Source organism: Temnothorax longispinosus, chromosome 5 (genome assembly GCF_030848805.1).
Source record: "Temnothorax longispinosus isolate EJ_2023e chromosome 5, Tlon_JGU_v1, whole genome shotgun sequence".
Taxonomy (NCBI): domain Eukaryota; kingdom Metazoa; phylum Arthropoda; class Insecta; order Hymenoptera; family Formicidae; genus Temnothorax; species Temnothorax longispinosus.
The window spans coordinates 21358763-21376893 of record NC_092362.1 but is presented as its reverse complement, the minus strand read 5'-3'; the positions used below and the strand labels follow the sequence as shown (position 1 = coordinate 21376893).

General features: G+C 36.5%; 1 protein-coding gene across 1 annotated transcript in view; it reads right to left on the bottom strand.

Annotated features, from left to right (window-relative positions):
* The window catches only part of Mdy (diacylglycerol O-acyltransferase), a 95749-nt gene that overhangs the window by 47524 nt on the left and 30094 nt on the right, over positions 1-18131 (bottom strand). Inside the window, exons 4-5 of the mRNA XM_071777741.1 lie at positions 12877-12929; positions 6585-6693 (exon numbers count right to left, since the gene is read on the bottom strand). Coding sequence (XP_071633842.1) covers positions 6585-6693; positions 12877-12929 — 162 coding nt within the window. The remainder of the gene's footprint in view (positions 1-6584; positions 6694-12876; positions 12930-18131) is intronic.

Genomic DNA, 18131 nt, shown 5'->3' with positions numbered 1-18131 from the left:
AGGCGGCCTGCGGGAGGCATCGGGCGACGGCGGAGCAGCCGTGGGGTGAGTAACTGTTATTTGTATTATTTTGCTGTCCCGTGACGGATTCCGCCACTTTCTGAAGTGCGCGACTCGATTCACTCATTACGTGATACGCGAATCGTTACTCGTATATAATACCGTTCGTTTAACTCCGGCGCAATTTCGTAATTTCCGAGTTCGATCTCCGACATACATATGCGAGAAGAGATATTACGTCGCGAACGTCGCGCGTCTCTCTTATTCGCCCGATCGTAATATTACTTGCATGATTTTTCGTGGATTAACTATGCGGCGGCCGCGATTGTTTCTTGAATTATAACATTTTGAAATATCAGATATCTTTTAAAATAATGTTTCAGAAATTTAACAGACGCGATAATTATTCACTTCAAATATTAATTATCTTGGACCCTACTTTAATATAAAAATATTTCCATGTTACAGATCAACTCCAGAGTTACAACTCCGCTGTTGCGCATCGGCCGGTGAGTGATTTTTTTGTTTCAAAGTCAAGGCAATAGATTTGTAAAAATTATATTACAAATATAAATAAAATGTATGTATGAGGTATTATAAAATAATCACAAAACATTTATTATATCAATATTTTTATTTAAAATGATATGAATTAATGTAGTAAAGTGTTCTACTGTATTACTTAATCTCACAAAATATTTAAATATATTTATTCCTACAGTTATTAGAGAAAAAGTTGAAACATAAAAGATTAAGAATATGAAAATATATTCCAATAAACTAAATATTAGAATCTATTGTCTTGAAATGGGGATAGGCTCGGATAGACTAGAGCCTATAGACAATATTTTTATAATTCATAATCCTGTGTCGACTTGTTATTAGTGTTATTACACAAGATTACGCACACTGATAGTGATAGTGATACCTGAATGGAGCCGTGGCCCTATTCTGATATTATTGCGCCCATGTTCCTTCTCTCTTCGTTCGTGATAATAATAACAATGATAAATATTAATCTTCTCGCATCTCGTTAATCTTGATTAGTATTGACGTCGGCTCGTGTGTAAATTGATCTTTATACGTGGCTGCGAAGTGCGTGTGCAAAGTACGTACTTCGGGAACGAATTTATGGATCGGCTGCGAAATTGAAAGCGCGGAGGCGGAGAATTATTAGAACTCCCGGATTATATGTGCGCTCGAGTATGTCCGCTTGCTCGTGACAGCTCGCCGCGAAGAGTGTGCAGCAAGAATTTGCAAATACCGCGAGGGTGGACCGGTAATTTCGAGTGACTAGATTCACGCTCGCGCCGGGTGTACAGAGATTATTACGCTGAGCCAGATAGTCGTTGACGGTCGAAAGCCGGGAAAAGCAAATATTCCAAACTCGGGAAAATCGCACTTAAAATTATAACGAAAACCAGAGACTTATATAACAGATATCACGAATGCAACGAAAAATGGAAAATTTAGATATTAAACGGCATATAATTATGCCGTTTATAATTTGGGTAGAAATCTGAGTAAAATAGAATAAATTAACGTCAGAGCAAAAAGCAGACAGAAGAAAATTCTTAACTAAAATGTGCTCAAAATTTAATTAAAATATATTATATTTTGATGGTGGAGTATATATGAATTGCAACATGCAAGCGCGAATTTCTCGTTTTCAAGCCAACTTTGGAAATAGTTTTATTTAAGTCAATTTAATAATAATTTTATTAAATTTTATTGTCAACAAATGTGTAAAGGAAAGCATAGGTACTTATTGTATAAGTTAAGAGAGATGAGAGACTAATTATAGATCGATATACGACAAAATTCTCGTGTCTCTTCGTGCCTGATCAATGAACGATTTTTCTACTGAACCAATCTCTCCATCGCGTGCATCGGCGAGAGCTCTGTTAGTATTCTAAATGAAAATATTTATCGCGTTTGTGTATTATCCGTAAAACATATATGTATTGTCCATGAGAAATACATATATCTTTAGCAAATTTAACATTTAACATGGTAATCGCTATTGACACGTGCTGTTATACGATCTTTCATTTTCGGTGCGCGAGTGGGTCTTTCGAGTGGGCCGTTACACGATTGTATTTACATCGACACGTGCGTCCAATCGTCGAGCCAAAGGCGAGAACCCTCTCTATAGGACAATATGGTACTTAACTGCGGCAAACACTCGACGCCTTTTACTGCGTTTGCGGCTATCTGCTGCATGGGATAGCGCGGGATGGGCGAGTGCGATTGTGCGAGAGCGACAACGGCGCGCGTACCAAGCAGACCGTAGGAGTGAGAAAGATCGTTAGTCGAAAGGCCATAGGACGTACATGTCGCGTTTCTATCGGGTGTCACGTTTCGCAGTATCAACAGGAAAAAAAACAGCGCGCTCGTCTGTCGGTGTAGGAGCACTTCCGAATGAGTGAAATTCGACGTCCGATAGTTGACGATGCTTTCGCATCGACCATCGTGATTACGGCGGTCGACGGCAATGTGCTACGTGTCGCGCTGCACCCCTCCATCCCCTCCACTCTCTCACTGTAGTTTTTTGTGTGTTTTAACCCCGTCATTCGACTAAACGAGGAACCCGACCGGGAGAATTAAATCGTTCGGCGCTCGCATTTGAAAAAAATAAAATAAAAAAAAAACAATTACCCCGCGTGGACGTGGCAACGACAATTGTCGAGGTGCATACGCGAAACGATATAATTTCGATAGGACAGACAGGCAGAATAAAAAAATTAAATAATTCTTTTAAAAATTAATTATCGACAACTTGCTGAATGCAGAAAGATTAGTTTTTTGACTGAAATAAAATTCTAATAACAATGATTATGCAAAGGATCGAAGACGACTACACAACGGTAGTAATCAATAAAGATAAAAACATTATAGTATACGATCAATTAAAAAGAACAATTCGATATAAAAAGAACAATGTATACGTCGGGGCGCTTAAGAAAAATTCACCGTAACTAGATCCATTTATACATATAGGCGATGTGAGAGCGTAGGGCGAAGCTGGAAGCCGCAGCGGCGCGAAAAGCAAAGATTCGCACGAGTTTGGACTGCCTAAGCGCTTCTTAAAACTTCTCGTAGTCGTAGCCGAGTGCGCTTTGCGAGCGGGAGTGCAGTGGCTTTGGTTCAACCGTCTGGACGACCCGGGCTCTTTCACAGGAAGTCTCTCTCTCTCTCGCTCTCTCTCACGCTCTCCTCTCTCTTTGCGCTACTAGTAGTACTCCTCTGTCGCTCCTTTGCCCGAGATGCTCGACCCTTCAACATGCGAGACGACGTATACGAGAGCGTGCACTCAAAAGTGTATTCACTCACGTAGACATCGGGATCTTGATGTCTTTACGCGAGCCGGGATGTAAAGATGCATTCACGCCAACGAGGATTCTCTCGGTATACCCGTCCCCGACGATTTACGGACGAAAATAAAAAGAGAGAATAAGGCTCTTAAGGATTTCTTGGACGCTCGTCAAAGATTTCTAGATTTTTGCCGAGAATTGCTTTCTTTTTAAGTTTTACGTGTCTGATAAAACGCTAATGTCCTCTCCTCCCCCATCTTTTTCTCTCTCTCTTTCCAAGTGCTATCTTTTATATATTTATCTTACTCGTATGCAAACATGTACGCAAATTCGTTTTAGTTAAAACAACAGTTTTAATCAAGATTTATATTCTTTTCTTCGTGTAGTTATTTAATATATTATACGATTGATTTTTCTTAGGTATCTTATCAACGTAATTCAAATATTTGTTATACTTTGTAATCAATTTACGAAACCCAACTTGTAACTATCACAGTTATTAGGATAACGAGTTTTCAAATGTTCCAATATCCGCGCGAGAACAGTAACACTTCCAGTTTCGTGGTAGTGAAGTAAATCTCGGAGTTTGAAGCATGACGATCCTTCACCTTCGACTACACTGCATCCCCGATGATAGGAGGTCATATGTTCTCTTGTCAAAGTTCAAAAGCTTCGATCCAACTTTGAAGTTTCATTGTCATCCATTACCGTTCAATCTGTGAGTTCTCTGGTGTAAAATCGCGACCGCAAAGAATGGCTATAAAAAAACTTTCGATCGCGAACTTACAGTCGCAAACTTCAAATTATTTGCAATGTACAATATTTTAATGTTCTCGCGAATGTTATATAATATATAATAACAATTATGAAAATTTGTCTACACCTTGCACTATTACAAGAATTTTGGTAACGCGGAGATTAATGATAAAGACATTTTAAAAATATTATTTTTTTTGCACTTAAAAAAAAGATAAGTCTCCGTTTCTAATTTCCGTTCGTTTCCTTTTTGTATATATATATATCTTTAAAAACTCGCTGCGGGTAATCTATTAAAAGGTGAAGCAAAGCTCCTAATGCGACCGCGCACGTACACAGGTAACTTCACTACAAGACGAATGTATCTTCCGTAAAGCTAAAGAATCTTTCTTTGTCAATGCTTCGAGGTCTGACAATTCTATTCTCCGCAAGCTCGCGTTTTTCCATTTTATCCAAACTGCAATCAATCGGCAAATCTTTTCTCTCATCCTGCCGTCGACCGTATCGGAGACAACTGACGGTCGAATATCATGACAGAATCAAAACCTTTCTCAACTTTAGCGAAATGAAGCATCGTAAAAGACGGATGACGGAGATACTGCTCGGTAGCAGTACAGAGTTGGCAATACGCGATTCTTTCGTTCTTCGAGCGTTGTAAGAACTATATACCACACAGAAGAAACGCGCATCAATTTATTTGAGAAATCGACGAAATCATTTACGTGGATTTATCTGTATTTCTATGTCAAATATGTAAATGACGGAGAATATTAAAAAATGCAATGCCGGACGGGATTACAGACAGAAGAACACTGGCTTATTACGCCCGGCGCCTCCCGCTGACTACGATTAAAGATCTTTTAATTAAAGTCCAGACAATTTTCCATAAAGTTCCGACTTTTTCCTCGCGATTATTCGTCATTTAGAATGAAAAACTAAATTAGATCGCCGCGCGCGACAATACACCTATCAAATCGATCGGTCGCTTGCAGAGTGCGTCTGCACCATAAGAATTAATTTAAATTCTTTTAATTAGACAAGAGCGCTGCTTCAGCGCTCGCAAACGTAGTTACGTTTTAATTACTTTTCTTCGAACAAAAAGAAGCTACGACACGCAATCCGAGGAAAAAGAATAAGGTTGCGATTAGATCTCTGATGATTTAATTGATGAGCGCTGTAATGAGATTACACACAATTCGATAGTTCGCGCTTTCAGTTTAAAAATTAAAAGATGAGAATTAAAATGTCTAATACAATCGTCCGTCTTACTAACGCGAGACGAATGGTTCAAGCACTCATGAAGTTGTAGATAAAAGAGAGCGCGAAGTAATTGCATTTGCATATGAACTCTGCGACCCTCCGCGGCGCTCCCCGGTGCATCGATCTACGTGGATGACCATACATATTGCATTTAAATAGAATTTTTGATAGATCTCTCCTTCGAGAATAAATGTAGCACGCTATAATGAACACAGAAATGACAGACAATTATAAATGAATTATTTTATAAGATATATATTTGGTAACAGCAGACCAGGGCGCAATGGGCTAATCACTCGTCAGCCTAAAATAAATCCGAATTACGGAAATCCCCTAGAGGGGCACCGGAAGGCGTGTAACGCTATAACTCCGGATTAATTTTTTTAATTTTATAATTTGACAATACGTATCATCTTAATTTTTTGCATAATGAAAATTTACATATAATCTATTAAAAATAATAGCACTGATATTTCGGTGCTCCAGCAAGTTGAGGCAGTCTATGTAATAAAAAAAAAAAGAAAAAACTGTATCTATTTGACAAAAGTCTATACACTTTGTTATACAAAACTTTGCTCACGTCAACGCTTTTATAAATGATGATTCTACGTATACATGTTCGTAAATGCATAAATGGTGTACGTGCACTACAAGAAACGTAGCGTGCTCAAGCGGGTTAATTGTATGTCACGAAAAAAAAAACGTATTCGCGCGATAAGCGAGGCTCGGGAGTACGTAAACGGTTTCGAAAGTCACGGTAGGCGATTGCGTAAATTTACAGCTCTCCACGTGTACCTACACGATTATTTCAATCGTGACGCAAGTAATTTGAGAATATTACTTATAACGAATTCGATTGGATGCACTCTCAGTGCACACTGGTGCACATTTAAAGCCGTCGTGCACAAATCAATGTAAAGTGTGTATGTTTAATATAAACGGGTTAACATCACACGAAATCCTCAATATTCTCTGTTGTGTTATTTGGTAAAATATGTATTGAGCATGTTTTTATCAGTCGAGATATTTGCATTTTACTTTAAAGATTAGAGGTTAAATCAGTGTACAAACAAGGCTTTAATATGCACCAGTGCGCACTGAATACATCCAATCGAATTCGCTATATTAGTTATTATGTAAATTATTCCAATCAAACCCCAAACGTTGTACGTAAGTAATCACGTAAATAATACCGCGTGGATGCGAATATAATATAAAATTCGCAAGTGAAACGGTACGTAAAATAGCGCTTACCCAAGCTGAATCCGGAATCCTTCACGTGGATGACCACCATCGGCATCAGTACCATCACAACGAGGTTTATGACGTGGAACACCATTCCCGTGCCATGAGCTACGATATCCTGCGACAGAAAATAAAGAGATACAAGTCACAACAGAAACTGGCTTGCACACAGTGCGTAGCACACAACATCGCTGAGATGACGACAAAGGAACTAAAATGACATGGACAATATTTTGAGAGTAAATTCAGTATAAGCACTTTCTGTGTCAAATACAAACTATTTAATGCAAGAACAAGATATTTAATATATGCAAACATATATATACATATTGAAACAAGCAAATACGAGAAAGAAACATATTTCAGTTATACAACAAATGTCACCCATTTAAAAACTCACTAATAATTATTAATTATATGTGATAGTAACAATTTATTCTTATAACGTGTTGATTTTGCCTAATTTTTTATAAATGACATATCTGATTTATAATGACACCTAATTTCTAGAATATATATATTACGAGGAGCGTTCAATAAGTGGAGCAACACATTTTTTTCTCATTCAAGGTTTGTTTTAATTGTAGTTTTAAATACATCATATTTTTCCTCAATTAATTGGCGATAAAAACTTATTTTTCAACATAATCTCCATTCAATTCTATGATTTTACACTGCCATGTGAGAGCCTTGCTCTTGCGGTATCACTCTCTGCTGGTCTGTTTCTCAGTCACTTTCTTACTTTAGCTATGACTTCCTTGTCATTGCTATATTTCTTCCCGCGGATTACGTCTTTCAGAAGATCAAAGAGATGAAAATTAGAAGGCAAGATCCAGGCTGTAGGGTGAATTGTCGTTCTTTACTCAGAGTGCATAGGTGACCATAGGTCATGGAACTGAACGGAGATTGTGTTGAGGAATGGGCTTTTGTAGACAGGGGATTGAGGAAAGATATGACGTATTTGAAACTGCAGTAAGGCAAACCTTGAGTGAGAAAAAAATGTGTTGCGTTGCTTATTGGACTCCCCTCGTATATATTCATCTATGCCAATTGATAGTTAACTTTATGTCAGTTACAGCAATGACATGAAATCCAATTGATATTTCGTAAATGCAGAGAATAGTTTTATATCTAAATTCTTTTTATTTCTTTTGATATTGTCAAGGCATACACAGTATAGGTATCGTGCAAAGTTCCACAAAAAATTGCAATCTAGATATTTTAGTACTATAGAAGTTTCGCGTCAATCCCAAAACAAGCTATTAAATTATTGCACATTAATCATGAGACACATCGTATAACTGCGAAAGATTATTTATTTAATATAAGTATTCGTGTAAGCCATTCATTCAATACTGCAGAAAATATTGCAAACGTTATGAAACGTGCAAAGATAGCGGAAAATTATTATGGTTATATAAACTCTGCGCTGACATTTATAATTTTGTATTTTATTGAGTAAACAATAATTTTTCTTTGAGTTTTCAACGTGCTCAGTTGAAAACATACGGGATTCTGATATGTGTAAATCATTAACTGATACGCTGATGTATCTACATGCGATATATCGACAGCGGGACGCAATCTGCATTTCTATGGTAAAATTTACAAACTTAAATGTTGCAACAGTGATAACGATTTATTTATAAACTCGCGTATCTTATTACAATACTGATGATAGATTGATGGAATCATACTATGTTTTCAATTATTAATAATACATTAGGTTCCCATAATCTTACATATAAAATAAAAGTTTTTATATATATAAATTCTTAGTTCCTTGTAAAAAATTAAATTTTTATTGCTATGCCATTAGCAGGTAGAAATTCATTTTCATTTAAGATTACTTTTGAATCCAATATTACATACATACGTACATACATACATACATATGTATATATATGCATACATATACATATACTATAGATGTACATATGTTTCAAAACGTGTACAGCATTTAGAGAAACATTACTTTAGCAAAGAGCAAAGTTATAAAAAGAGCTGGGGCTAAATTACTACAAATTTGCAAAACGTGAGATTACTACGAGATTAATTACAGGATAAAGTACATTACAAAGGAGGATATAAATTATAGTCATCGTCACAGCAGCGCTCACAATATTGAATCACGGTATTTCATTCGTACGATAGCGCAGTTGGCCGCTGTTATAGGATTCAATAAAAAATTACACACCCGTCCCGGACAAAAGGTTAATTATTTAAACGCGCTGTTGGACTCGTTTGACAAAGTATCGCGTGAGCGTGATTTATCGCCGGCAAGTTATTATGGCGCGGAAACAAACGCCGACGCTCGTGGTGAGAAACATTCGCTCGTCCGGAAAATATTTCGCTTCCGCGTCGCGCACTGCAGACCTGGCTGCAAAAACTCCTCGTTTTACACTCTCGCACTTCGCGCAAAGTTTTGTATCTGAAGTAATTACCCTTAAAGACTAAGGGTACATTTCATAAAGAATGCAGTTTTACAGTTTCTTCGTAACTCAGTCGGTGAAGAATGCAGGGAAGATCCTCAGACCGTTAAAAAGAAATTCCTACATCGTATTGTCTGTCGAATCCTGTAGTAATTAATGACTTGTCTAGAGAGAGGGAGGGTTCAAGAAAACGGCGCTGTATAACCGCATTAACCGCAGTGTATAATAGTCGAATCGGATACAATATGTAAATCACAATTTTTAGAATAATTTAAAATTGAGGTTTAATAATTCTAAAACTTAAAAATTAAAATTTTAACATTTAATAAAAAACAAAAAGTATATAATATACACATGTCTAAAATAATAAAACTGGACAAATATGTAAACGGGTAAACGGTATATCACGCGGTTGAAAATTAAAATCCACTCGTGAGAGATCATCCAGCATCCTAACGAAAACATGGAAAACAGAAAGCACGTTTTCCGGTCAAATATTTAGGGAACGCTTGGCCCAATTATGCTGCACAAAAGAATACCATAAATTTGATATACGGAAATAGGCGCGTATTGAATGCTTAAAAATTTATCCGATACAAATTGTACGTTCTTGTATAAATACGATAAAATTAATACAATTCTTACATTTCTTTGATCGCCAAAGCGAATTTAATATCGTATAGGCGAAAATTTTAATTAATAACAAAAATTTATTAATGTGTAAATATGATTAGCAAGACTTGAAAAGATGTTGAACATTTTACTGATATATTCGATCTGTTCAATAATAATGTTAACATTTTAAGAATGTTTTAATAATTTATGTATTATTTTCTACTCAATATATTAGTTATTAAAATATGTTTACAATATGTTAACATTATTGATGTAATGTGATTTCGATAAATTTATAACGGAACATAATCTTTTTATCATGGTTATTTGAAATATTTATTTACGTTATTTATGTATATTAAAGCTAAGTGCAAAGCGTAAATATTGAATAAAGCCCGGATTCTATGTTCCGAAAATGGATACATTTATCATGAAAGTCGTCATCATAGCTTCACTACTAACGCGCAGCATATCATTGTCGCGGGTGACACGACGGTTAAAAAATAACTCGCAAACGAATGTGGCTGATAAGTTTCCCATGCCATCAGATAGCCACGCGTTTAAATTATTAAACGGTACGAATTACACGTGCGGGTCGCATAAAAATAAAATCCGACAATTTCATTTGAATAAGCGTGATCACGTAAATGGTTGCGAAATACACGCAAAAACAAAAGCATAAGTTATCGGCGCGCGATATGTATGTTAGTTCTGAGTATTAATTTGCTATATATTATTCATACGAAGCTGCGCGCCTCGTTCTGACCAAATTATTCATACAACGCTGCAACGTTGCAATCATGCGTTCGTCATTAGTCGAATTATTAGTCGATTAGCGGCCAACGATTAATCAGTGAGTGGTAATTATTGCGTGCGCTAGCGGGGTATCGGCAGCATTTGTATGTCAATGAATTTCAGAAAAGGAGATCGGGGTAAATCGAGTTCGACGCTTGAACAGACATTGCGAATTGTATCGAGGCTGATTATACATCACGTTAAGTAATTGCGTATGCACGAAAGCATCTGTATTATTGTACTCTACATACAAGAGAATACTAATGCGAATACAAATTGATACATCCTTGCCGAAATTAATTATTCCTAACTTGACGGCCTGCCGTTTTTCGTGTTGTAATTTTACCGAGTTTCATTACGCGAAACTATCGAAAATTTATGTCTTCATTCGCGTATTACTTATTCGATTGTCACGGAATTGTCATTAGCCGTGCAACGTAATTAGTAGCGCACTATGTGGTTTAAGCGTTTACAATAACATGGAAAGGAATGCATAATGATTACACGACGGGGGGTCTGTTGTTAATTCGCGTGATGATTAGGATCGACGACTTCACGCTGCGACGATAATCGGACGCGTTTCTAGGGTCGGCGATCACCTTTACGACATGGCGATAAGGGAGCAGTGTACGAGCAATTCGATGTAAAACCCTTGCCGCGGTATTATCGTTGCACGACAGATAAAGCACTATATATGGTACCGACTTTCACCGTCGGCACCGGGAAAAATATCGCCGCGTTTATCTAGCGGCCATCAAATCGCCGTCAAATCGATCGAATTGATTTGTCCGCAAACTTCGGTCAATAAGCTACGACCAATGATCTATGTTGACTTTATAAGCAAGATATTACACGATGATCATCCAAAGGGATAGTAAAAAACGTTTGTGCCAAAACGCGATGTTTGATGACGTAATTAATTGTGAAAGGGCATCTTTTCAAAATTCCATCTATCTTTAATGAAAAAAGTTGTGATTATAGAATTTTATGATTCCTCGAACAAGCTGTTCGCTAAATTAAATTATAAATCATGTCAAGCTCTCCGAAAAGTGTAAGGCGCGCGAGTATTTAAAAATTGAATGTTAATTGAATATTTGAATATTACATATAATGTAAACTCACGCACAAATAACAGCGTTTGACTTTCACAGCCCACTCTTCCTTTTTCTCCTTGTTAGGTTTAATATCAAGAATCTTTAGCTAATTAATCATTTATTTAAATTATAATATGTAATCTTTATGAGAGAATGTCCAAGCTGAATAAAAAGTACATTTTGACCATTTTACGATAAAACGTATAGACATAATGCGACGAATATATTCTTCATCGTGGCAGATAGTTTGTGAAGCAAAATATACTATTTCTTATTGCCGCGAACAGCAATGTTTCAGAATATTTCACAGAGGTGGACTCGACAGTTCATTGACAGTTCACCAAGCGAGAGCTCGAGGAAGGGTAAAATGCAATAAATGTCTCCCCTGATAGTGTTCCAGTACTTTTTCCCTGGAAGTTGTAGAAAAGTTACTTGTCGCGAGTTCCCCATATCATTATTATTTAGTTCCCCTATAAAAAAAGAAAAAAATATAGTCAGTCGGAGGTGAAAAGCGTGCAATGTATCTCTCAGTTCCTCGTGTTTATTTCTCTTTGACTTTGTCTTTCCCTTTATTTTTGGTTGCTCTTCGACGCTCACCATAGGTGAGTGCAAGAAGCGCAGATAATTTCTCTTCGAGTCAAGAATTCTCTTTCTCGCTCTTGATTATTTAGGATTTTATTAAACGAAACTTGAACGCGTTTATCTCCGAAGAACGCAAACGAATTCAACAGAGTGCAATTGCTCGATTATTATACTCGAGTCTCCGTTCTGACTTCATAAATCTATGTTAAAGAAAAAATGATTTACATATATAACTAGTCATATATTTAAAAATGGCATATAAATATAGAAATTTTAGAAATATTTAAAAATGTTTCTTTAATTGTACAATCGGATTTATATTAATAATAAATATGATAGGAACAAATAATATTTTCTGTTAGGTATAACGTTTTGTTTTTAATATTGTGTTCCTCTATATAATCATTTGTAAATATCCTTTATAAAATACATGTTCGTAGTTTTGAATAAAACACGATAACAGCACAGATTAAAAAATCTACAAGTGATTACTTATCTCACCGACTACGTAAAGAGAATAAATTAATTAATCACACGCGAAATTTCACAAAGCTGTTACTGATGCAACCTCGCCGATTTTTTTATTTCCAATCGATACAATGCAAAAGCGTCGACGCTATTAGGGGCGATAAATTACAATGTAACGCCTCTCTTGTCGAACGAGCTGCGGTATCACGCGACTATCGTTCAGTCGATTACCCGGATATTGGATTTGCTCACTTTCCGCTCGCACGACCCTTATACATATGTATACCAAAATATTTGGAAGAAAAATTCACTCACCACTGACAGTCCTTTCTCGATCAGCAGACAAAGGCCCACCGGCACGGTAGAATCTGCAAAACAAATAAAACGAAAGGGGTCATTTATCGATCATACAGCTTTACGTACGTCGCTTTCCCTTCGCGAATTTGTCGTCTCCTTCTGTTTTCTCGCTCTCATTCTCTTCTTCTCACTTTTTTCCTTCCTTTTCTCACTTTTTTAAAACTGGCCGAACGTCGAAATGCGCAGTCGACCGGTCGTCCTGGCCGAGGGGGTTGAAGAGAGGAAGTGACAAGGGCTTGTCACTCGGAGATATAGAGTGACGATATAGAGTGAGAGAAGAGCGGAGAGAAAGAGAAAGAGGTGGAGGCGAGAGGAGAGGTGAACGTGGCGAAGGCTGCGCAGCGAGGATAAACGCTGCCGGTGATCGAGAGCGTCGCCTCTCGATGCGTTCGGTAGGGAGGACATAAAAAAAGAGAGGAAGCGCCGATATCGAGCTAGCAGCGACGAAAGCGTCTCGTCAATAAATCATCCAAAATAGCACTCGATATAAAGCGGAAGTACGATTGGACGCCGCGTACGCCGAGCCCAAGCGCGGACACCCGGAGCTCGTGGAAAACAATATCGTCCTCGGTCCCAATTCTGATGCGGAATGAGAACGAAATGCACATTGCGTAATCATTTATTCGTTTAAATTTTCATCGCAGAATCGTCTGCGTTTTGCTGTTATCTTGCGTTAGTATGCAAAAAATGCGCGTTTCGGACATTTCAAAAATGCAAATTATGCTTTGCTACTGTGATTTTAATTAATAAAGCAATGGCAAATTTTTAACATTTTTTTATTTACACAACTTTATTAGTAAGTCATTATAAATTAATAATTAAATAACTTTAGGGATAGCTCGATAAAAGAATCTTCAAAAGAAAATTTAATTCGATATTAGTTTAACGATTGATGTAGTATATCGACAAATTTATAAAAAGTTTCTAATATTCAAATATTACAAAAAAAAACTCTTAAATATGCTTCTCGATGTCTATATAACTTTAAGCGAATTAAAATTGTATTAAACTCAAGAAAACGGAATACCTATTGCAAAGTAAAACACGAAAACAAAGCTTCCTCTATGAGGAAGCAATAATCTTAAATCTATTATATAAAAAAGAATTACGGCAGAAAGGAAAATGGATCATAGTAACTATGGAGACGATATCCGATTATATACACTTCGCACTTGTAAGCGAAGAGCTGGCATTCGATATTAAATCCGATTCGCATCGTACACGAAATTACGGTCGAGCGGGATTATTCGGGTATCGATCCTAACAGAGCGAGATTTGACGAAACACAAAATTTTTCTTTTATTTTACGCCGTTCTTCTTATCGTTTTCCGCAATCATTCCCAGAATCGAGAGCGTTCGGACGCTTTCGAAGATTACGTGGGTTTTCTGCGTGGATGGGCCATACGATAGCGGTCGCTGTACCCGGTAAGATTTCACCGCGAGAGTGGTTCGTCGTATTCTTCAAAGTATCGTCCGCTCCGGGATAAAATATGGGCGAAACTTAAATAAGTTTAAGAGATGCAACCGGATGATAGGCAAACTCGTAGAATTGGGAACCGCGAAAGCGTCGCGTCGAGAAGATCCGCGCGAAGAAATCCGGAAATGCATTCGCCTGCGGCATCAAAGATTTTGATAGGACAAGTTATGGCATCTTAATGAAAACATTGGTAATTCCAAGATATCTAATCCCTTCAAGACGTCGAGGAAATACATTAATACATTGTGACTGCAGTTTATTATTTCAAACAATGAAATTTTTATTTAAAAGACTGATATATCTTTGTTTTAATAAAAAAAAAAATAGAAATGTATTCTTTCCATTTTTTGAATGTTATGGAATCTGAATGCCTGGATTAAATATCTATATCACAAGAATAATTTATTCAGTTTTATATGATGAACATATGGGCATTTCATGAAATCTTTATACAAGAAATGTTATTATAAGATATAGGTCAGACATTGTATTCTGCATAATTAAGTCGTGTACAGCCACACGGATGTTACAATAGTAACCGTACGCGAGTACTTTTGCCTCCTCAGCTGTTATTAAGCACGTGAACGTTGTGCTGATTCGAGTTCTAATATGCTAATCTCAAATTAATTTTAATTAATAAGGAAAAAAAGTCGCACACTAACGAGTGCAAAATGTAAATCAGGCAATTAAGAACACATTAGTCACAATTAAAGGTTCTACAGTAATTTCTGTATCGTGTAAATTTCACTTCCTCTCTGTCATTCTGCTAGAAAGTCAAGTCACTCTCACGATTGATAGAATTCTCAGCTAATGAGACGAACGTTTTGATTATACACAATGTAGGCTATACCCTAAGATTGGATGCTAAATTAATTGCAAATGCACGATAAATCAAATACTTTTGTATTCTCTCAATCTGGAAGCTCATTCGAGACTTTACTGTTTTGTGATACACTTCGATATGACGCTATTACACTTTACAGCTCAATAAATGTTTTCACACGTTTTCCCAACGAATTTCTACATTAATTTGATTTATGGCAACAAATGTTACGCAAGAGGATTATCGAACCTGTTTACTTGTTGTCCACGCATACGTGCGTTGAAATTTACATCAATGTCAATACATTCCGCTGTTATATTATATCGTGATAACAAACGATGAAAAATGATCGCTTGCGAAAAGGATAATACCGAAGTAAAAAAAATAGATATGAAACGTTAATACTATTTTCGATACATATATAGTAGATCCCTATATAACAGAGGATATGTTTTGTGTTTTATAAATTCGTGTTATACACAGATTCACAAAGATTATATATATTCATATATATATCTGTACCTTAGAGGTAAAAAAATTCATGTCCAAATGTATTAACTCTACATTGGTCAAAATGGAGTTAATACATTTTCCAATATATCAGAAAATTGAATTGTATAATGGTAAAGGTCTACGTCTATTACTACTAATTCCTACAATGTTTAAAAAAAATTGAAACTTTTCATAATGCCTTATAATTTTAGTCAGTCAGATGTATCTGTAGCATGTTATTGACAATTGGCAAATCATTAAATGTCAGAGTTAATTTACCGAGTAATTTACTTTATTAAAAACTCAATAAGTCAAGTTGCTACTTTTATTTTTATCTAAAAAGTACACTATTTCCCTATATTTAAAACTTTAAACCTTGTCTTCTTTAAATTCATAATAATGAAAATACGATTCTTTTTACCTCTAAGATACAGATATGGATTATGTCTGCATAAATATGTGTTCTCATACACATATTTATAAAAGATGTGTAAGGTTTTATTATTTATTATAAAAAATGTAGAATGAATATTAAAGATGTAACAGTAAAATATTTCTTATTTTACTTTAAAACAAATATTAAAATTTTTCGTCGTATTAATACAAATCCTTGTTATATGAACCCATGTTATATGAGGTTCTACTGTATAATACACAAACGTAAATATATATATCATTTGTTCTCGTGTACGCAAATGTTTTTCAGTTTTCCATTATGCCAATTTTCATTCAACTTTTTGAATCTCATTGCCGAACGTACGTGGCATAAAAAAGGCATAAAAAGAAATTCAAGACCAACCCGTTTCAGGGCGACAGACGAAAGTTAAGCGACGATTGTTCCAACATGCTCACGTCAACTAATTACAAATCCTTTGAATTCGAATACGCTTCGCGAGTCACCGCTGCTTTTTGACCCCGACAGGGGATTCATAGGACCGCTTTTTCGAGCAAATTACGAGCGCACGGCCGTGCAGGAGAAAAAGCGCGGAGGCGTTTATTCGGTGAATTAAGCGCATCGTTCAAAGTGCATAAAAGCGTCCGGGAAATTGGAAGCACAGCCGCTTTGATAAGAGGATTGAAATAAAGCGACGAAAACAATCCCTTTAGCTCAACCGGTGAATAAGACATGCCAATGAAAATACGTTGATCGCGTCTTTATATTTACGTAACGCTCGAAATACGCGAGATAAAAAAAAGAGAGTTAAATAAGTACAAGTTAAAAATTTGAAACGCTGCGGTAAATACACGAGCTGCTTTAACAAGTTTGTTCAGTAATATTCGTAATATCAATAATTTCATTTTGCAATAAATAAAATTTCATATAACGTTATATAATACATCTATAAAACTAAAATACATTTGTAAAATTTAAAATAAAATCGTCGTCAGGCTGTCTTCTCTAACTCAAACGTTCTGCGATTTAAAAAGATTTGCTGTCCGCAAAACTTTTGATAAAATTGCCTTTACATCTTTCCCAAGCGTAAGTTGTAAGCCCTTCCAATCGATCTATGCTCAAAAGTCTAGGAATTTGAAAAGCACAACGAGGCACCGAAATTTTTCTTCGTCTTTCTCATAATATAGGTGATGGAATATCTAACGCGAAAGTGAAAACTGATGGTGAATGCGAGGGATCATGCCGCTGTCAGAATATTGATAAAGCGGAAAATGTATCAGTTTCAGTGTCTGACACTCTAACGTTGACGTTAATTAATGAAAACAAATGATGTCTGTCTTATATTTCAGAATACCTCCTACGATTTTCTCCCTTCGTTCATGTATCTTTTTTATACTGTTCTTCGACGATATACCGGCGAATAGGAGATTCAAAAAGGGAATTGAAGTCAGAGGGAGAATGACGAGAGGAACGACGGGGAATGTATAAATCCAGCTGATGTCGAGCACGGCTCGCTAATAGATATTAATGGAACCCTTTTCGCCGTGGAAATTCGCCCGGTTTTTCACACCAACCGCGGGGCATGATCGCGAAAGCTCTCAGAGCTTCATCCGAGAGAAATTATACGAGAAAAAAATGGCTTTGACGAGGGGAGTATGAGAGAGCGGGGAGTTAATGGTCCACGGGCAAATCGCGCCTAGCAAACCGAGCCACAGCGATTGCGTCGCGTAATTTCGTCAGGGACGTATGCATTTTTTCTTTGATCTCCTTAAATTCTATTTGATACTCTGAAAACAATGTTTCACGTGTGACGAGTTTGTTTCACGACGGGTACGGGCTGGATTTACGAATGATGGACGAACGCCATTAAAACGATACGTTGATTCTGATGCTGCAAACGGCATTACGCGACCAATCTCCGAGTGCATTTTATTGCACAAATATCAGATGACGTCAGTGTCGAAAAATCGATGAAATATTTCGGTCTGTTTGACAATGCGCTTATTTATTCTTATAGTGTTTGCCGT